The 21,902-nt window shown below is 32.6% G+C and overlaps 2 protein-coding genes across 2 annotated transcripts; both read right to left on the reverse strand.

The window, feature by feature from the left end:
- Positions 1-733: 733 nt before the first annotated feature.
- Positions 734-4,189, reverse strand: LOC135804060 (nose resistant to fluoxetine protein 6-like). Its single transcript, XM_065317821.1, has 12 exons — positions 3,861-4,189; positions 3,341-3,528; positions 3,079-3,236; positions 2,943-3,019; positions 2,680-2,882; positions 2,463-2,623; positions 2,204-2,372; positions 1,941-2,125; positions 1,736-1,889; positions 1,466-1,643; positions 1,215-1,357; positions 734-1,147 (listed from the first exon to the last, which is right to left on the reverse strand). The coding sequence occupies exons 1-12, from the start codon at positions 4,096-4,098 to the stop codon at positions 1,007-1,009; spliced, it is 1,995 nt and encodes a 664-aa protein (XP_065173893.1). The 5' UTR covers positions 4,099-4,189; the 3' UTR covers positions 734-1,006.
- A 3,026-nt stretch (positions 4,190-7,215) lies between these two features.
- Positions 7,216-11,060, reverse strand: LOC135804004 (nose resistant to fluoxetine protein 6-like). The gene is made up of 11 exons (XM_065317756.1): positions 10,692-11,060; positions 9,912-10,084; positions 9,612-9,769; positions 9,272-9,551; positions 9,061-9,221; positions 8,607-8,775; positions 8,305-8,489; positions 8,100-8,250; positions 7,847-8,024; positions 7,641-7,783; positions 7,216-7,578 (listed from the first exon to the last, which is right to left on the reverse strand). Exons 1-11 carry the CDS (start codon positions 10,924-10,926, stop codon positions 7,276-7,278), a joined length of 2,136 nt encoding a protein of 711 aa, XP_065173828.1. The 5' UTR covers positions 10,927-11,060; the 3' UTR covers positions 7,216-7,275.
- Between the last annotated feature and the right edge of the window lie 10,842 nt (positions 11,061-21,902).

The following is a 21,902-nucleotide window of genomic DNA, read 5'->3' on the forward strand; positions in this document are numbered from 1 at the left end:
TGAAATTAATATTGCACGCAGCGTGTACTAATTAAAATATTGCGGAAAATAAATTACGAAATTAAGTGCGTCGAGTGTACGTATGGAAAACACAGTTTGATGGCAAATTTATGGAAATTCGATTTTAATTAAGGTAAAGGTTTTGTAATTAAATATGCGATTTTGCGATTTGCTCTGCAACCGAGTGAATATTTTAATGTTTTAACGTCATTTAAGTGCTGAAAACACAGTGTATGGTCGGTTTATTATTGAGCAACTTGTTGGTAATTTAATCAGGGATAACTTGATGTGTCACTTGAGACACTCGGGGAAAAATCGAGGAAGTTATAAATGATTTAAGTCACATGTTGATCGAGTTTGCAAGTTAAAGTTAAGTTTACAATCTAATTTTCGATTGAGTGTTACATGACTTGCAGGAAGAATTTTGATATGGTTAAAAGGGAGATTTATGGAGAAAATAATTAGGTATCTAAGGTATCAAGTGAATTAAAGATTGTAGATTTTAATTTGGTTTAAAATTAAGTTTGAATTTTAATTTTTATATAAATTAAAGAAAATATTTTTTGGGTAATGTTTAAATGATCATAACTTTGTTGTAAATAAAAATTTTTGTGAAATTAAAAAAGTGACTGATAGAAAATTTCATTATTTTTAATTTTATTATTAGTTATATTAAAATGTCATAAAAATTACGGAGATACGACCAATTTCACCAAAAAATGCAAATGAAAAATAAAATCTTAAATTTTTTTGTATTTAATTATATTAAGAAAAGTAGTGATAACATTTAAAAAGCTTAATATATACAGTGTGTTTATTAAAAGACTATTATATATTATCACATTATTGTTATTTTGTGCTCGGTGCAGTTTCATCATGAACGTAACTTTGATTATCGACGCAATTTTCAATATTTTGTTCATCATGTGAACGATAATGCCCACCAATAACTTTCTCGTCCACTATATTACTAGAACTACCAAAAGTAGTATTTACATTATTATCTTTAGTTGCCACTTTTGGTTTTTTTCTTATTTCCGCCTCCCAGAAGACATTTCTCAATGATAATAATCGGTGATTCAAACGCCAGCGTCCATACCACGCTGATTGCAAATACCAACGCGAAAACCGACCAATATTCATACATCTATAAATAAATAACATGTTTAAAATGCTTAATTATGAGCTGTTGGTTAGTAGATGGCGCTACTTACACCTTGAGCGTTAGTGAACGGTAGTGGCTGCTTGATTGACAAGTAAAGTACCAAGATAATTGAGAAATGCGTCAGATACATCGAATAAGTGAGTCGTGCCAGAATTTGAAAAACTCTAGCTGACAAGAATGCATTTACAGGACCTTAAAAAGTACAAATTGATAATTATTTTCATATTTAATCAAAAAACGGGTAAAACTATGCAAAATTTATTATTTACCGAAAAAAATTTTTTTTTAATGTTTACTTACCACCGTATCCAGTGACACAGGCGAATATTACCCAAGAGACTGCAATAGACCATGCAGGACGAAGGAAAGCAATAAATGACGTATTGGCAAGACGATCGTATTCATCATGCGATTTGTCCACAAACACACAAGTTGCCATCACAGCTAACGATGCAATCCACAACGCCATATTTAAAAACTGCAAATATGAATTAAAAATAAATCAAATAATTGTTACAAAGCTCATGATTTGTAATTTAATAATATATATACTCTGTTGTTTTTACGTACCAAATTTATTTTGAATTTTTTATTTTTTTGGACAATTTTCACCTGGTAGATGACATAACCAATTATGATACCAATTAACCATGGGGCAGCACGAGAGTAAGTTGCATGGTAATAATACAACGAATATTTTTCTGCGTTTTCGCCGACAACAGTCCTATAAAATTATTAAATTAAATTAATTAATCAGCGTTGATTAAAATCTTACAAAAGCAAACTATCATTTAGTTCGTAAATCCAGGCTATCGCAAATCCACATGAGATGGAAGCCAACGCAGCAACTACAACAGCTGCAAGTGTATATCTTGGCCAACGTTTGATTGGAAACAAGACAAGTGGTGACAGAAGGAATAGTTGTGTATCAACAGAGAGATACCAACTTTGTGGAATACACTATAAAAGAAAAAATAAGAAATTTTTAAGTTTTTGTTTAGATTTTAATTTAGTGGTCATAAAATTAGTATAACTTACCATTTCTAGAGTATTCGTGTAGTTTTGAATGTATAACAATAAACTCCACCAATATTTCTCGCAAGTAACATTTACGTTATTAATCAGTCTCGGCCAATACGGTCCTGATCCAAAATGTTTGAGAGCAGTAAGATGTACGACAAGAACGGCGGCTAAAGCTGGAGTTAACCTTAAATAGCAACATAAAATTAATTAAAGGTTAAGTCAGTTAGTCAGTTAGGTAAGATTAATTTCTATTGGAAGATAGAAAGATACTTACCGAAGGTACCGATGCAAATAATAATGGAATATATTAAATGTCTGTTTCTCTTTGGTAGATTTCAGATAAACGTAGATCATCACAATACCACCCAAAAGAAAAAAGGTGTCCACGGCAACAGTCCCTCCTCGGACGTACATTGTCCCACTATCAGTCATAAACTAAAAAAATATAATGATAAAATAATATAAACATTACTAATAACAATTAAACTTACGTCGATAACATTGGTAATGTTTGTTACGGCTACGCCACCTATAATGTCAAACATGTGGCCAAGAATCACCCACATCATACTCATTGAACGAATACCGGAAAGGCACTCCAATTGGCCTGAATTTGTACCAGGTTCTGTGGTTGCAAAGAGTTTTTCTCCATTGGTTACCACAGAAAACGCTAATAATAATGGATGGGCCGTCTCTATTAAAATAAAATTAAAAAATTTATTTTGTGAAACAATGAAAATAAAATTAATCTTACTTTTTTCATAATATCGAAGATGCGTGTCGTACAAAGACGATACAAGCATTATTCCCAAAATAATTCCAAATACATTCCTGTGAAATGTATAAACATAGATTATTTAATATAATTAACGGTATAATTATTATCATACATGACTACAATATCCCCATCAGTAAGTTCTGGTTCCTGGCTTGGATCTTGACACTGATCTTCAGAGAAAAACATTGGTATCGGAATTATTTTTATGATTTTGTTTAAATCATCGGCTGAGCATGCGTCAGGTGCACACATTGCCCATTTATAGGGTATCTGTCAATACAAAAATATTTATTTTGCATTATTTGTATACAGCAAAATAATTTTAAAACATTTGGAAATAATCTTAATTGTTGAGATTTATGCTTAATACGTACGTCCAGAAGTATCCCCCCTCCTAAACAGTATTTTCCATTAATTTGCGTATATTCTATTGCAATACTGCCGTCTACTGGCTGGGAGAAGACGTCAATGCGACGAATTGATAGACATTCGTCGAAAGCTCCTAAATTGTAGATGTTGCCGTTTAGAATTCCAGACTGCAACTTTGACATTGCATCAGCCACTACAAAAAATAAATGGTTTTCGTTATATTGTTATTACAATCAGGAATTATATGAAAGGAATTATTGGAAAAAATTTGCTATTTTTGGTTAAATTTTGATCCAAGTTTTTTGATTTTTGATCTGTCCTCGTAAAAGTTTTTAACAAAATGTATTCTATATTATTCGTTTATGTCAAAACTATCTCCCTACCAAAGTGTGTCACAATTGAATGAATAGTTTTTGGTTCAAAGCGTAACAAACAGACAAACTCACTTTCGTTTTTGTGATATTTGTCAGGATAGTATATATTACGTCTCTGGAAAAAAAATAGTAGCAATTAAATATAATTTACTTTTTATTGCCCATTCTTCCTGATTGCCAAACGCATTCTTATAATGTGTCATCGCAGTTTTACAATTCGGTGTAATATCAGCATCTTTATATGCATGCAAAAACGTCTGAGATAAGTTATTCAAATTGTGCATAACTTCATGGTACTTCTTTGTATTGTTCACACTCAGTTCTGTAGACACTCCAAGAACACAAAATGTCACTAACCACAACTTAAAAAAAATAATTTTTAAAACCATTTTGGATTGAAATATAAACTAATTTTGCACAAAATTTATTTAGGATGTATACGTGCAACCAAAAATTATAGATGTGAAATGATTCACTATTATGATCTAACGTGTCATATATGTCTAGATGTATACTTCAATACCCAATCAAAGGTTTTGATATCTGATTAATCTTTGCCAATTTCAAGTGGATTGGAACAATGTAGATAAAACAATAACAGAGCTCTCGAGTTCATGTCTATTTATATATTGGATATTCAGAAATGTACATTAATTAATTACGTTTGATAAACTTCTAGAGCTTTCAATTGGTTTACTTATATAATTGTGTACTTTCAAGTCCAATGGAAGATAAATTTTATTTGATTAAGTTAAAAAAAATAAACCCAACTTATTATTAGGTGTAAATCAGTTAGTAAAACGGCGGATGAACTTATAACAAGATTATTACAATATTGCCATAATGCGAAATCAAAAGTCGTAACTCTCACTATCAATTTATAATAATCTATATATATATATATATAAATGAATTGCTGTTCGTTAGTCTCGCTAAAACTCGAGAACGGCTGAACCGATTTATCTTATCTTGGTCTTGAATTATTCGTGGAGGTCTAGGGAAGGTATAAAAGGTGAGAAAAATTCGAATAATTGGCGGGAAAATCCTCAAAACAGTTCTTTTCTATAGAATAAAATTTGACATTGAGATTCAATCATAGTTATAGTTAAATAATTGAATTCGAGATGGCGCGCTGAAGTGCATTATTGACAAAACTTTATATAATTAATTTCTTTAAATTAAAATAGCTAATCTTATTGATAGAATTGACTCTTACTACGAGTATGTCTAGAACAAGAGAGTAAAAACGAATGACATTTTTATTTTACATTGCCGGAACGAAGTCGCAGGCAACAGCTAGTTATAAATAAAATTTAATAAAATTTAATTATTTTTATTTTTTAATTATTTTCTTATTTTTAATTAGTATATCCGTAAATCCGTAAATCCATCCATAATTTAAACATGTCATGCAGTTTTCGAAACTTTCATAGCGCTCATATGTTTCCCGCAAACTATTATGACATTCACCAAGACGTCACGCAAAGACATTTATGAGCGCCAAGCACGCCGCGCGACTAAATTCGGTTAACAATGCCAAGGACTGCTGCGAGGAGACGCGCCAAGTTAGCATGATAATGCCAAGTCGTTTGCTGCGACAATATTATCTTCTTATCTTGGCAGCCGACAAAATGCTCAACAGTTTATGCTGGAAATTAACAACAAACTGTTGTGCGCATAACCTCCCTTAAAGACCAGTATAAAAGCATAGTATAAATGTCAATTTTGGCGAAATTTATTTGGAAATAAATTTGTTTATAGTTTTTAGTATTTGTGAAGTAATAAAATAGGGTTAGGAGGAATTGTAATTAAAAATATCTGCGAAATTTTTATAATAATGGTCATTTTTAATTGGCTGCAATTAAATTTAGAGTTGATATATTTTAATTGTTTATAAAAGCTTTGTAAAATGTAATGAATAATGAAATTATTTTTAGTTTCAAAGGGAATAGAAAAAAATTATTTTTAATTAATTTTAATTTTATTTATATTGAAATTTTTTTGTATAGTGCATTTTTTTACCGAAAAAAGTTAGTTAAAACTTTGATAACTCAAGAACGGTAGGACAGATTTTAATGATCTATGATTTGTTCCATTTGTTTTCTCATAAAATAGCAGAATACATAATAAAACATCAAAAATATTGATTAAAAGGGTGTTAAATAAGGGATGAAAGTTGGTGTAGAGATTAAATCCTAGTTATACTTCCATAATTGAATCCGAGATGGCGCAAAAGTGTATTACTAGCATTTCTCTTTTTTCTAATAAAAAGCTAGTTAAAGATGAATGATTAATCATATACATTTTCATGTTTACACGTCAATAAATGAATGATTAACAAATCAAATGATGTTCAAACTGTCCAAATGTGAACACATCTAGTTCTGCACAAAGTCAACTTCAGAGTTCGTCCTTGAGACAAAAAGCCATCAAGCCGGTCGACAAACTGTGATTCCTCACCGCTCCACCAAGTTTCACCGCTTTATTGCCACACTGAAAGCGATGAAAGCCCAAGACGCGCACCTGATCACCACCGAGCGCAGGAAACAGACACCAAATTCAAGCGCCGTAAATATAGTGCCGTCGCGTGCACAATGCCGATAGTTTGCGGGGGCAGGCACAATCACCACCAATGCTGCTCGTAGTTTGCTAGTTCGGCACGAGACGAATGACATTAGTCGCGATATCCATCATCAATGATTCGTATGAATTATGCATTCTGCTTCGGTTTCTTCGCCCGGTGGCAACGTGTTCTCATTCGCCTTCTAAGTCAGCAGACGCAGACGCAGCGGACGAATTCGGCGCGTCGTTCAAGGTCTATTTGTAATTTGGGTTCATAGAGGTGCCGACGGCGCGATTCAATGATCCGAAAGTTATTAAGTTTCGCAACATGATTCCGCCTATTAGAAATGCATGAAAACATACTATATATTCATGAGTAGTTTTGAATGGAAAGTTATGAACTAGTTTTTGGGCGAAAAATATTAAATTTCAACGCGATGTCAAAGAAAACTTTGTGTTTGACAGGCGACAATTGACAGCAACGCCATCTATAGTGTTAAAAATAAAATACGGTATAAAATGAACAAGTTTTATGCAATTGTCAATAAAAAATGTTAATATTAATAAAAATTTTAATATATACAGCGTGTTAATATAAAATTTATATAAAATATAAAAGAAAACTTGGTGTTTGATAGCTGCCAATTGACAGTTACGCCATCTATAGTGTATAAAATGAAATAGGTTAGAAAATAGGCAAATTTTCTGCAACTGTCAATGAAAAATGTTAATAATAATCAAAATTTTATTATATACAGTGCGTTAATCTAAAATTTACACAAAATGTTAACGAAAGCTTGGTGGTTGACAGCTGACAATTGGTAGCTACGCCATCTATGAGGTTTAAAATGAAATATGTTAAAAACTTAACTAATTTTATGCAACCAATCCATAAATAACGTTAATATCAACAAAATTTAAAGATAATTAAGTAAAAATTGTGATAAACAGTTAAAAAGTTTATTATATACAGTGTGTTTCTCTAAAATTATTTTATTATCACATTATTGTACTTTGGTGCCCTGTGTAGTTTCATCATGAACGTAACTTTGGTTATAGACGCCATTTTGAATAGTTTGTTCATCATGCGAACGATAATGCCCACCAATAACATTTTCCTCCACTATATTACTTGAACTACCAAAAGTAGTATTTACATTATTATCTTTAGTAGCAACTTCCGATTTCTTCCTATTTCCGCTTCCGAGAAGACATTTCTCAATGATAATAATCGGCGATTCGAACGCCAACGTCCAAAACACGCTGATTGCAAAAACAAGAGCAAAAACAGACCAAAAATCATACAACTACAAAGAAAACACGAAAATATTAGTTATGTTATTTTTAGTTAATAGATGGCGTTACTTACCACGCGTATATTCGAAAACGCTATCGGCTGTTTTGTTGATAAATCTATCACGAGGATGATGGTAAAGTGCGTGAGGTACATTGAATAGGTAAGACGCGCCAACACTTGGAATATCTTTGCTGATAAGAATGTATTCACATATCCTGTGAAGTATAAAGTATAAGGAAAAAGTGAATGTGAAAGGTGTGTATTGAATGTTTACTCACCGCCGTATCCCGTCACGCATGCAAAAATCACCCAGGAGAGCGCCAGTGACCATGCAGGACGCATGAATGCGATGTAGGATGACATGGCGAGACGATCGTAATCGTCCTGCGCCTTGTCCGTGAAAACGCACGTTGCCAACACGCTAAGTGAACATGCCCATAGGGATAGATTCAGAAACTGTGAACAGAAGTAAACAGAAATAAAGATAAAACACATAAAAAAAGTTTTAGTGTTTTTTTATGTTGTAGGTACCTTGCTTATTTTGAATTGTCCTTTTTGAACAATTTTGACTTTGTGAATGAAGTAGCCTATAATAATACCGATTAACCAGGGGGCAGCACGTGCGTATGTTGTGGTATAAAACTTCCGCATGTAGGCTTCCGTTGCGTCTGGATCTTTTTTTCTATTTTTAAATTTGTTTAGTGAATTATTTTTTATTGTGGGAGGCAATACTTACAAATTATTTGTATCAACAAGTTCATAAATCCAAGCCATTGTAAAACCGGATGAAATGGATGCCACTGCGGCAAGGAAAACAGCAGCAAGTGTAATTCTTGGCCAACGTTTAATGGGAATAAGAAATATTGGTGATAGGATGAATAATTGTGTATCCACAGAGAGATACCAACTTTGACCAACACACTAAAAAAAAATAATAAAAAAATTAAAAAAAAATAAAAATAAAAACTTTTTTATAACTGAAATTTAAAATTTCGAAATGAAATTTTTTGTTGAGCGTTAAATGTAGTCTAAACTTACTAATTCATATGGATTGGCATAGTTTTGAATATACAACAAGACACTCCACCAATATTTCTTGCAATTGTCTAATGCATAACTGTTCATCATTGGCCAGAAAGGACCGGAACCAAAATGTCTAAGAACTGTGAGATGAACAGCAAGAACTGCGGCCAGGGCAGGCGTTAAACTAAAAATAATTGAAAATAATGCAAAAATATTAAATTAAAAATTAAAAATCACTAATTTATCAGTAAAATATACACTAGTAATTATGAAATAATTAAATATTACTTAGTTTTGCGTTTTGTGGAATCTAATCACAAATTGCTGGATTATCCTTGACCTGTTTTTATCTAATAACTAGTTTATATAATTTCTATGTTTGCTATTTTCTATGAATTGAGTTCAACAAACTGCAGTTTAGTTGCGATAAGCAAAATTTTATTATATTTACTGATGTGGAATAACATACCGTAGATATCGATGCAAATAATACTGGAAAACATTGAACGTCCGGCTGTCCTTGGTTGATTTAAGATAGACGTAGATCATCACTATGCCGCCCATTAGAAAAAATGTGTCTACAGACACAGTGGCGCCGCGGACGTACATTGTCCAACCATCGGTCATAAACTAAAAATTGTATTAAATAAAAAAATAATAAAAATAAAAAATTGACTTACACTTAAAATATTGTTCACATTAGAAACAGCTACGATTGCAATATTACTGAAAGTGTGACCGAGAATAATCCACATCATGCTTATTGAACGGATACCTGAAAGGCATTCCATTTGATCACCTCCGGTTCCTGGTTCTCTTGTGGCAAAAAGTTTCTCACCGTTGGTAACCATTGAAAATGCAAGTAGTATTGGGTGACAGGTTGTTTTCTTATAATATCGTAGGTAATAATCGTAGATAGAAGATAAAATCATAGCAGTAAAAATAATACCAAAACAAACTCTGTAAAAATTTAATTTTAAGTTTCAGAATAAATATTAATATATTTATATGATTGCTTACATTAATATAATATCCCCTGAAGTGAATTCCGGATCTTGACTCGGATCATGACAATATAATTCCGTGAAATTCATTGGAACGTGTGCACTTTCCATAATAGCATTTAAATCATCTGCTGAACATGCATCAGGAGCACATGTTGACCAATATAAAGGTATCTAAAGTATTATTCTATTTAAAGTTATTATATTTAAAACAAACTGAAGTTTTAATTTGAAATCAGCGAAGCAAATATTTCAAATTTAAATTTATATAGAAGTACAAGTATGACAAACAAATTATAGCAATGGGAAAGCTTACTGTGAAAGGCACTGTGGCAAGGCAATATCTTCCGCTAATTAGTGTGATCACTCCTTGATCCTGCGGCGAGTTGACGGCGACGTCGCGTATCGATTGGCATTCATCGTAAGCTCCCAAGTTATATAGGTTTCCGGCCAGGATACCGGACTGTACCTTAGACATTGCGTCAAACACTAGGGACAAAGAAATATTGAAAAAATTTAATTGCAATTAGTGATAAAAAAAAGATTTGACAGAAAAATTTTGGTTTAATAATCAAAATTTGAAATTTTATTTGTTTAATAAATAAAATTATTTATTTTCTTATATATTCCGCGTTTTAAATGGATAATAACTAATAAATAAATAATAAAATTTTTTACTAAGGTTTATCCTATATTTTTCACCTTAAAAGTCATATTTTTGTCATAACTGCAAACAATTTTATTTTTTTGTGATTTTTACGTTAAAATGTCACAATAATACACCAAACACCAATTCGAATTTATAATATTTGTGTGGATTATTGGTTAATAAAAAAATAGAGAATTTTTTACAATGCAAGTTCATTGCACTGCAATTTATCTTGATTATCGGAGATAATAATATCAAATATTTTTGTAATCTACCATGACTTACTTGTTGCGACTTAAAATGATATAGATAAGTAAAATGCATCAATACAATTTCAAAACAAAAAACATTTCATAAATGCACCAAATAATTTATTAAGAAGAAAATAAAGAAAATAAAGAAAATTGAAAAATTAATCTAAATATAAAACAAATTTTGCAGACTTACTTTTGAGGGCCCATCCATCAAATTTCTCAATTCCTTGCGCATACAGAATCATCGCATTTCTGCACTCCGGAGAAATATCCGCATTTCCAAACGCTGACAAAAATGTCTGCGGAAAGTTCGCCAAACTTAGCAGAATTTCAGTTTGCCGTAAAGTTTCATTGTTATTCATGCCCGAAACTCCAAGGGCACACCATATCACCAGACATACTTTAAAAACAAAATTACCCAACGTCATTGTCACACTTTTCTTCACAAAAATTCATAAAATCTTTAAAAAAATTTAAAGAATAAATTCACTCAACGGACACTTAATATAAATCAAGTTAAATCTCACACACGATCAAAGTCGCAATTGTGCAGGCGCATTACGCGCACATAATATATATACTCTCGCGGTCCGCGCGCGGAGATTTAAAATTTTTACTAATTGCCACCGACGTCGCGGGTTACCGCCGGTCGTTGGATGTTTGATTAATCATCGGCGAATTCGCGTGATGCCTTAGCGCAGGCAGGTGTGCGGCAGCGACTTTCGACGCGCCGCGCGCGAAAAAATATAAAAATGGTTTAAAAACATGCTAATAATGATTGTTGTGCATGCGCCGCGTGCTGATAATGAACGTGAGTTACTACTAGCACACATACCGCGCACATATTTATTTGAGGTCATCGACTCGAACTAAATTTGAAAACTTTTTTGAGTGTATTTGCAAGGCGAAATTGAAATTACGTAACTCTATCCTTCAAGGCTCGCAAAATTATTGTGCAACTGTATATGAACCCAAAAAAACTATCTTATTAATCATTTTTTATATTCAGAAGAGTGTTTATTGTACAAGTAATAAAATTAAATAAATAAAAACAGAAAAAAGAACAAAAAATCAACAAAAATTATTTTTTTACGATTTTTTTAGATTTTGCGTAGTTGCAATCAGATGGCGCCACTGCATACCAACTTGACATGTACCAGAAATTGCCTATGTTAAATTAGGATGTTTTTAACATAAACTTACTTTAAACACATTGTATATAAATATTGCAATGAACTTTTAAGATTGCTTGTTGTGCAATAACGTCTCGTTTTTTATTTTGTTGGGATTACCTGCGCATTTAATTCGATTCAGTCATGCATTGTGTGTTCCTCGCCATAATTCGATGTCATTGACATAGAGATTCCAGTTCGCCTTGATCGCAACAATTATATAATACTACAATAATAGTCCATACGTAATGCTGCACTAATGCGTTAAAAATGATTTCCACAAGTGAACAATTCCGACCTTGAGCATTATGCGCTAATATTGAATAAAATATAATTTGTAGATATTGTGGGTTTTAGCTGCCGCCCCCCATTAACCCGATTAATCTCGGGGTGCGCCTTTGATAAACTACCACCGCCGCATAGAAAACAAAGCGTCGTCTTGGCATAGCATAGCGCATTGGCAGCGAGTCAAAATTAAATGACGGAACGCTTGCCAGGCGCCTTCGCAATCAGCCGCCCCCCGCGTGCCATATGTTCGCGACGAAATCAAATCGCCACGCATCGCAAAACACATACACACGCGTTAATGACGACAGGGTGCGCATTAACAATGCTCCGATTACAAAACACCCTCGTGGGGCATATTTGGGGCGTCATGCCGGAGTAATCTGGTGGTGGCAACATTCAAACATAATTCAGAGTTGGCGGTACTTTATAATTATCAATAAAGTTGATCGCTTTGGGGTAGTAGGTTAACGGGTAGTTGTGTACTGGGTTGCCTACATTAAAAAGCACAGCGTGGCAAGCTAAACAAGAGATTTGATACCAAGGTTGGTTTTAGGGGTGGATTTTGGGGGTGGTCGAGCTGACGCTGGGCAGATTAGTTATCCCATCGACGCGCGCTGCGGTCGCCGCCCGCCGCGTGATAGATATTAATTTCGAGCGATTTATGGCCTGCGATTTCCTAAATTATTGCCGTAAGGATTAAAGTCTAACGTTTTTAACCTAAAAATTAAATAAAAATAATAAAAATGCAGAGTAAATGTTTTATATCCATTAGAGTTCTGAGTTATTACTTTATAATTTTTACAGTTAAAGCCAAAAATACATTAAATATAAAAACATACAGAGTGTTTTGGTGCGGGGTATTAAAATTTATAGTTTTTAGATGGAAAGCATTTTTTGAGGAATATTCGAACGACGCGCCGTAAAAAAATCGTGAAAGTTCGTTATGCGGCTTAAAAAGCTTTCGCGACGTATTAAATTTTTACCGCCGGCGGCTGAACTCCAGCAGAAATTTCTGCGGGAAAAAATTACGCTGCTGGAAATTACGGGTAAATTTGAGCGTAGCATTCGGAGGAGGCAAAAAGTGCAGAGTAAAGTTTTACCAATCACATCAGTGACCAGGGGCATATAAAGTCGACGGAATATTTGTCATCCGGATTTCCGGATTTAAAATTATTTTAAGGTTTTATTTGAAAAAGTAGAAATTTTATTTTATGCATTAAATGAAAATGAAAATATTTTCCGGTTTTCCGGTTTTGTGGTTCATGATAATATAAATTCAATTTTTAAAACAAAAAAAAAATATTTTTTTGAAAATTCACTTTTAGAAATAAAAACTGTATTTCCGGTTTTCCGGTTAGTGATAATAAAAAAATGGAACTTTTATTTATTTACTTTGTAGTTACATTTTAATAGAATTTTGATAGTATTTCCGGTTTTCCGGTTTTGAAAATGAATTAATTTGCCATAAATTTCCAAAAATTAAAATTTGTATTTAAAATTATTTATCACCTCCCCGAGAATGCTCAATCAATCAAGTGTTCCTGTATGCCTGTATTCTGGATCACTTAAAGGATGAACCATTGCGGAAATAAGATAAACGACGCAATGAGGAAGTATCTCGTGTTTGTTTCGGGCGAGCGGATATCATTTACCGTTTTATTATATTCTTTTCTTTGTTCCGCGCCGGTGCAGGATTGTTTCGTTAAATTTTTGTTATTTGTTTGCGCGCAAGGGTGGAACACGCTTTAATTCATCAGGAACGCTAGGATGTGCGGTCCGATGATGATTTATAGACATGTTGTTTTGTGGAGAATTCTCCAGTTTCTACGATTGCAGGAAATAAAATTTTTGTGCGCGTAGAAAATCACTCACAGCTCGTCGAGTTTTTAGTTGAATTTGGATGGTTATACATCAAATTGAAGCTGTGAAAATTGTCTACAAGATGGATGGGGGTTTTAAGTTTATGGATAAAGGTTTGCGGGATTAATTTGTGAATGAAATAAGAAATTGTGGAAAAAATTAAGAAATTAATTTAATTTTGGATTTTTTTTCATTTTTTTGGAAAATAAAATATTAAATTTAATTTATCCCTACTAATATTATAAATGCGAAAGTCCTGATGTTTGTTAAACTTTCACGCAAAAACTACTTAACCGATCATCATGAAAATTTGTACACATATTCTTAGTGGTCCCCGAATGGTTATAGGCTACTTTTTATTTAATAAAAAAATTATTTTTAAAATAAAATAAAGAAATAGTTTAGCCAATAATACCTCTGCATCTGGCTATTTGACTACTTTAACGCCATCTAGCATTCCAGCAATGAAGCTCAAACCTAAGTACTATAGTACCATCACACTGTATTATCACACTGTATTACCGACAGCTACGTCAACATCAAATCCAATTGACTACACTATGGAGACTGTACACTATACTTCCATAGACTATACTTTCAGCCATTTTAAACTTCCCACCATTCTACTTCATTGTTTCTTCTTCTGTGACTACAGACGCGTACGGAATCAACTTCATTATTTTTGATATTCGCGAGCGAAGCCAAGGGTTAAAGCTGTTATGATATATTTTTACATGCTTGTTAAAAATGTACCCAAAATTTGATAAAAATAATCAAATTTTTCAAGATATGAAAGCAAAAAATTAAAAAAAAAAACGAAAAAACTTTAAGTTTCAATAAAATCGTATTTTTGATCTTTTAAATTTCCAAACTTATATTTTTAAAAAGAATATTTATAATTTAATTGTCCTAAATATAAATTTTTATAAAATAAATATTATTTATGTTTATAATAATAGCTATCATAAATTTACCACCGTTAAACATGTAAAAACAGCAAAACAAAAGTACGTTTGGTTGCCTATAATATCCTGACCATTCTAAACATAAACATAAAGATAATTTCGCTATTTGCTCATCCAAACAATCTCCGCCAGCATGCACTTTTCTTCTACAAGTAAATAAAGCCATCCGCGTATTATCGTTTGTATTTTTAATGCGCGCATCTTATTTATGCGGCTATAAAGTGGGCGCGCGCAGAAAAATGGCTGCATATGAAAAATGGCGACCGCGTGCGAATACTAAACGAATGTGTTCGGTTCTGTCCCCACCTACAACATTCCTGCAGGCATTAAATATACATTAAATAAGCGATTCGCGGCACGTTTCTCGCCACGATCCTGATGGCTTCTTCGTGGCGGCGGTCCTCGCAGGGTGCGAATCACTCCTCATTCCACACGCACTTCATGCTGGTGCTAAGTGCCGCTTAAATTACCGAACACATTCTGGGACGCGCAGGCGTCTGGAATTCTCTGAAGGAAAATTGTTAATAAATAAAATTTGAATAAAAATTTGTGATTTTATAATGGAATTTGGTAGGGCAATAAATATTTTTGGGAAGTTTTCCGGTTTACATGGGATTTGCGGGTCTTGCAGGACCTTGGAGTTGTCTCCGCACATACGACTTTTGTCGGAGGGCTTTTGGTACATAAATCATTTTTCGTTTTACATCCTGGATAGCCAGGACGCTGTCAAACGGAAGGCATAAATCATCGATGAAACTATTCGTGAATTTCAACTCTTTAACCTGTTCTAATAATAAAGAGATTAGTTAAACAAAGTTTGGAAAAAACTGACAACTAATCAAAATATACAAAGTGGTAAAAACGTAAAAAAAAAACAAAAACAAAAAAATTGTATATTAAGTTACAAGTGGCTAAAAGAGAGTTTTTGTCACGAGATTTATTAAAAGTGAGTACTCCGTGACTAAAGTCCGTGACTAAAGTGCTTTAGACACGGGTTTGGCCATCTATATTTAAAATATTACTATTTGGGTCTAAAAACCATGAAAAATCTGTTGAAGTAGAAAAAAATCATTAATTATTTTATACATTAATTTATTATCAAAAAATTATGATGAAGATGAATTGATTATGAAGTTAATTATGAGTAGTAAATGAAAAAATTACAACAGTGAAAAGTTATAAAGAAACTCTTTTACTGAGTGCAACAAAGTGAAAAAAGAACCTCTAAAACCCGGAAACCGGGTTTTTACGCACAGGCGCGTATAAAAAAGTATTTAAAGAAAAACTTTGCGCCAACTTTTCGGCGAGTGATTATTAAGCGCTCGGTTAAGCTTTGACGCGCACATTGCCCGCACTTTTTCACGCCTTTGCCAGCCGGCTTTTCCGCTTCGGGTTGTTTTGCTTTTTTGTTTTCGCACGGTTTTTCACCCACTTTCTACTGTGTTTGATGACCGGCGAGAAAGAAAACAAATACAAGTCAAAATGTTACGCAACCAACAAAAATATATGCGTTGAAAAAATAAACAATACTTGAATGTAATTAATTAATGCCAGAAAGTAATTTTTGAGGAATTTACACCACACAATGGATAATAATTTATATAAAATGAAATCTTGATATTTTTAGGCATTTTAGGAACAAAAACAGCTTTGTTCATCATTATTTACTTTTAAATAAAGAGATGTCAATGAAATCTTAAAATCTTTTAATTAATTAATCAAACATTCAAATTTTAAATTATGAAATTAATAAAAACAATTTATTCTGTTCATATTTCTATAAAATAATTAGTTAATAGTGTCTAAATAAATTAAATTATTAGTTTTATTAAAATAATTTAAATTTCTTGTTTAATTTAATTTCAACCATAATTATGTAAGTTATAAATAACTTGTGGAAATATTACGTGATTGTTATTCTTGGAAACCTCCTGAGAAGAAAACTGTAGAATATTTTTATACGAATAAGAATCGTAAAATGCACTCTATTGTTAGTATATGAAATGTTGTTTTGTAGTTTATTTTGTTTCTTATCAGAAGAATACAACTAGTTGCGTTCGAACGTTTCGAGCACATGGTCGTTGATTTTCTATTAATTCTTTCCGTACTGAATTAGTGGTGAAATATGTTACAGTGTTTAGCAAACTATGTGAAACCCTCGAGATGTATTCTTTTTTTGACGATAATTATGGAGATTTATCACGTAAGTGTCCCAAATTTTTTTTACGTAGCATTAATTGCTTGCGCTTAAAGTAAAATGAAATTAAACCAAAGAAAAATATCTTTTAGAAGCAAAATATCATCGCACAACCTTAAATTCGCATTTTCATGTACGAATACGAGTATACCTAATTTGCTTTAAGACAATCCCTACTAATATTATAAATGCGAAAGTCCTGATGTTTGTTACACTTTCACGCAAAAACTACTTAACAGATCATCATGAAAATTTGTACACATATTCTTAGTGGTCCCCGAATGGTTATTGGCTACTTTTTATTTAATAAAAAAAATTATTTTTGAAATAAAATAAAGAAATTGTTTAGACAATAATACCTCTGCATCTGGCTAATTGTCTACTTTAACGCCATCTAGCATTCCAGCAATGAAGCTCAAACTTAAGTACTATAGTACCATCACACTGTATTATCACACTGTATTACCGACAGCTACGTCAACATCAAATCCAATTGACTACACTATGGAGACTGTACACTATACTTCCATAGACTATACTTTCAGCCATTTTAAACTTCCCGCCATTCTACTTCATTGTTACTTCTTCTGTGACTACAGACGCGTACGGAAGCAACTTCATTATTTTAGATATTCGCGAGCAAAGCCGCGGGTTAAAGCTAGTGAATAATATAGATCTAATTAATATTATTTCTTAACAAGTTTTAAATTATTATTAAAAATAAACCCTAAAATAATTTGTTTCATGAATATAGATAGCAGTAATATGCCTAAAATAACTATAATACTTAAACAAGATTATCTCTTGCTAATATTCTCCCAAAAATTAAAAAATATTTTTGTTTCGGCCTACGTTATTGCGTTAAGTATTGCGTGGGCATGAAATATATTAATATCCAGACGCACGAATTTGTCTGTATTACGTAGTTGTTTATAAAACTTTTTTTATTTCCGGCACGCTCGTAAAGTCCTTTTTGCGGTGAACCGACCACCGTGATGAATGCGCGCTCGTTTTTCTTATTTTATCATATTCTTTATGTGTGCCACAAAAAGGAGGACACCCGAAAAAACGCGTAAAAAACCAACATTTCGTGCGCGGATTTATTCGTTGTGCTGATTTCAATTTGTAATTTTTTACTTTGCCGGAAATACAAAAGAAGAACAACATTAAAACAAACCAAAAGGATTTTAAGTTATAAATCTGCCTATATATACGAGCATACCTATAAAAGTATGTTTTGATAGTTAAAACATTTTTAACTCGAGAACGGCTGGACAGATTTTGTTGATCAATGATTTTTTGGATTCATCTTGAACCAGAATAAGAGAATAAATAGTAAAAAATTAAAAAAAAAGTTAATAAGGGAATTTTTCATATTTTTAGTTAAACAATTTAATTTAATTTAGATGGCGCTTTATGTTCCAGAAAACAAAAAAACTATTCAAATTCAATTTCACTTTACTCTAATTAACAAAACATAATCTATAATCAACACACGAAAATTTAGTCTATACATCGATAAATTGTTCAGATCTTTGAATACGATTCCTAAAATTGCACTAATCAATGGAATCCCAGCATTAATTCGCCGAACATGCTCCGCGGGCATATTGAATGCTAAGCGTGAGGAACAATACCGTCAAATTAGTTCGCATTTGTGTCGGCCATCTTGGATAAGAACAATGCGATTTTGTTTGTTTACTTATTCACCGTAGACGAGAGCACTGCGTGGCGTGCGGCTCGATTACGTATGCCGCGCTCGTAATTAATTAACGGCACGTAAGTGCGCATAACTCCAAACTGCTGACGCGTAGTCCTTGCACGCTTTACCCCCCAAGTCCTTGTGGATAGACAAAATGGCGGTGGATCAACTATTGTTCAAACCAAAACAGCAAACTAGCAATATGGACAGAAAACATATATAAACTTGAACGTGTATTCTCCATGACAAGGATAAGTGGTCCTTCGTCCTGAAGATGTTTGAAGTTGGTGCGGTGCAGTGAAAATGTGAGCATCATATTGGGTATAATCTTGGGAGATCTATTCGGCTAGACTGGGACTAGATTGTTTTATTTACCTTGATATTGTTGGAATGATTAATTATCCTTTGGGATAACTATGAAATAGAAAGTAAGACGGATTAATTGATGATATTAGTAAATATTACAAAGTATATTACTCAGAATCACTGTTTTTGTAATTATTTATTTCTTTTTTATTTTATTTATTTAGTTTTCATCTTTTTGAGACACAAAAATTGTACTTTATGCACGGATGGCCAAAGTCGTGACTAAAGTACTTTATTCACGAGTTTAGTCACGGGGCGGAGCTTGCGCCTGCGCAGATATTAGTAAATATTACAGAGTATATTACTCAGAATCACTGTTTTGGCAATTATTTATTTATTTTTTTAAGTTTTCATTGTTTTGAGACACAAAAAATTGTATTTTATACACGGATGGCCAAAGTCGTGACTAAAGTATTTTATTCACAAGTTTTAGTCACGGGGTGGAGCTTGTGCCTGCGCAGATATTAGTAAATATTACAGAGTATATTACTCAGAATCACTGTTTTTGCAATTATTTATTTATTTTTTTAAGTTTTCATTGTTTTGAGACACAAAAAATTGTATTTTATGCACGGATGGCCAAAGTCGTGACTAAAATACTTTATTCACGAGTTTTAGTCACGGGGCGGAGCTTGCGCCTGCCATTTGTTACTTAATATTTTTATTTTAGGTTAAATTCATGTTTTTTTTTTGTAATTAATTCTTTTTGTGTAACATTATTGCACATTGTCGTTGAAATTGTAAAAATTCAATGAGTCCTGTCTGACGTATCAGTTGAATGAGTACAATCCGCACGACTGACTTCAATTCAAAAGTTTTACAATTCGCACAATTCCATTCGTTAACATGTGATTGGTAAAAATGCGATTATTTTCCTGCGTGAGATTAAAAAAAAACACCGAGGTACAAAAAAACATGAGTGGAAAATAATGCAATTTATTTGCAAAAGGATTTAAAATGCATGAAACATGCAAAAATGTGTTTCAAAGTGATCGAAAACCTGTTCGAATAAATCCGGTTTGACCATGCGGGCACTAATTGCGTGCAACAACAAAGCATTCGTCGGACTATTAAATAAATGTAAAAAAAAATTAAAAAATTTGTTTGGAAAAGTAAAAATAAATAAAAATAGAATTATTGAATTGTTGGAGTTTACAATAGAATTAGAAAGAAAATTATATTGGTATACAAAAGTGTAAAAATTTATTTTTGAGATTTTCAAATAAATTTTACAGTTGCAATTGCAATAGTTGAATGAAGAAGAATAATAAATCCTTGATGTTGCAATGGCAATTGTTACGAATGTCGAATTACGTACGTTGAATGTTGAATGACCAAATTGTCATCATTGCACTGGTGCCGCCGCCGACGCCACTGGAAAACCGAAAACCAACGAACTGCACTTTCATTCGAACAGCATTGGGGAACGCATTGTGCGCGACAATAAAAGCCGCATAAAGCAGCGGAACGAGTGTTGAGCGAAAAACACAATGCTATTGCAACTTTACTGCCTAGGACGCAAAAAATCACATAAAAATCTACATATGAAATACGAGTAATCAAATAAAATTTATTGAAATTTATTTTACAATACAAGTAGTTTCGATGAAACATTCGTCATTAATCATCGTGCATTAATTGTGGCAATATTTCAATTTTCAAATCACACGTCATCATAAATTGTATGCAATTATTGTCATCGTAAATTACAACATGTCAGTAATGTTAATTGAAAACTGTTTAGAATAGCAATAATCAGTAGTTAATTATTAATTTTGTCACAGCAATAATTAATTGCTTTCTAAATAATGTTATAAATGGAATTTGAGTGTTTTTGTATGTTTGAATGCGTATCACGCAAAAACCACCGAACTAATTTTGATAAATTTTGGTATAAAAATATTTTAGAATAAGGAAAAGAATATAAGCTAGTTTTTGTTGCAAGAAAATAATTTGAAGGGTGTAAAATAAGGGTTGAAAGTCCTTATGTAGATTTAATGATGGTTTAACAGAATTATTGAAGTTTAGGTGGCGCAAAAATGCAAAAATTATTCATTTAAAGCAAACGTACGTTCTAAAGAAAATTCAAATTTAATTTTATTTCAAAATTTTTGAGATTATGATTGCCTGCAGTTCTCTACTGAATATTTGTGGATTCCACAGTGGCAATCCCTAATTTTCCAACTTTTCCAACATATTCCTCTATATAACTCCACACATTCTCGCTCAAGCAAATGAAATTCTCGAATCAAGCGCGCTGAGACCGTAACCTAGAAAACACGAAACTACACCGGGGTGTGGGATAACTAGCCGCTGCAAAGAAAATGCGGAAATAAGAGAGGAAACTAAAAGGATATCTTTACACCACCTACATTGTATGCTGCCAGAGTTACAAGCATCACAAAACGAAAACACGCCGAGACTGTCTTCAAGACAAGATGAATAATATCACAAAGTAGCGACGAGCAGAGGAAAAGTGAAAAAAGGGACAAATACACACGGCGCATCTCAGAGGAAGATGGAACGAATGTGAGTACGCGTCAGCCTCCAGCAGGGAGTTCGTTCTGATTGCATCAAAACGACGTAGGGGAAAAGTTTTTATCCACTTGTTTGGTAAATAAATAAATGGCGAGTTGCCGGCATTAAACGACCAGACGTGCAGAAGTTTTTGCATCCCGGAAATTAGATTACAACTAAAACCACTAAATCATATTTTATAAATTGAAAATATTTTTTCTGGAAGTTGGGAATTTATTTTTTATGAAGTGAAGAAACCGGAAAACCGGAAACCGGAAGTAGGTAAAAATAATAAGAAAAATTCTAAATTTAGTTAGTATTAAAGAAACACTAAAAA

Source organism: Atheta coriaria, unplaced genomic scaffold (assembly GCF_025399875.1).
Source record: "Atheta coriaria isolate IRGN ID8LTWV9N9 unplaced genomic scaffold, Caltech_Dcor_3.1 hic_scaffold_3_pilon, whole genome shotgun sequence".
Taxonomy (NCBI): domain Eukaryota; kingdom Metazoa; phylum Arthropoda; class Insecta; order Coleoptera; family Staphylinidae; genus Dalotia; species Dalotia coriaria.

Excerpts from the sequence above, each read along its gene's own strand:
- LOC135804060 (XM_065317821.1), bottom strand. The coding sequence starts at position 4,098 with ATGGTTTTAAAAATTATTTTTTTTAAGTTGTGGTTAGTGACATTTTGT. Across the intron at positions 1,358-1,465 it reads CTGTGTCACTGGATACGGTG|GTCCTGTAAATGCATTCTTG; the intron begins GTAAGTAAACAT and ends GTACTTTTTAAG. Across the intron at positions 1,148-1,214 it reads CGTTCACTAACGCTCAAGGT|ATGTATGAATATTGGTCGGT; the intron begins GTAAGTAGCGCC and ends ATTTATTTATAG.
- LOC135804004 (XM_065317756.1), bottom strand. The coding sequence starts at position 10,926 with ATGACGTTGGGTAATTTTGTTTTTAAAGTATGTCTGGTGATATGGTGT. Across the intron at positions 8,251-8,304 it reads CTTGTTGATACAAATAATTT|AAAAAAAGATCCAGACGCAA; the intron begins GTAAGTATTGCC and ends ATTTAAAAATAG. Across the intron at positions 8,025-8,099 it reads GACAATTCAAAATAAGCAAG|TTTCTGAATCTATCCCTATG; the intron begins GTACCTACAACA and ends TTCTGTTCACAG.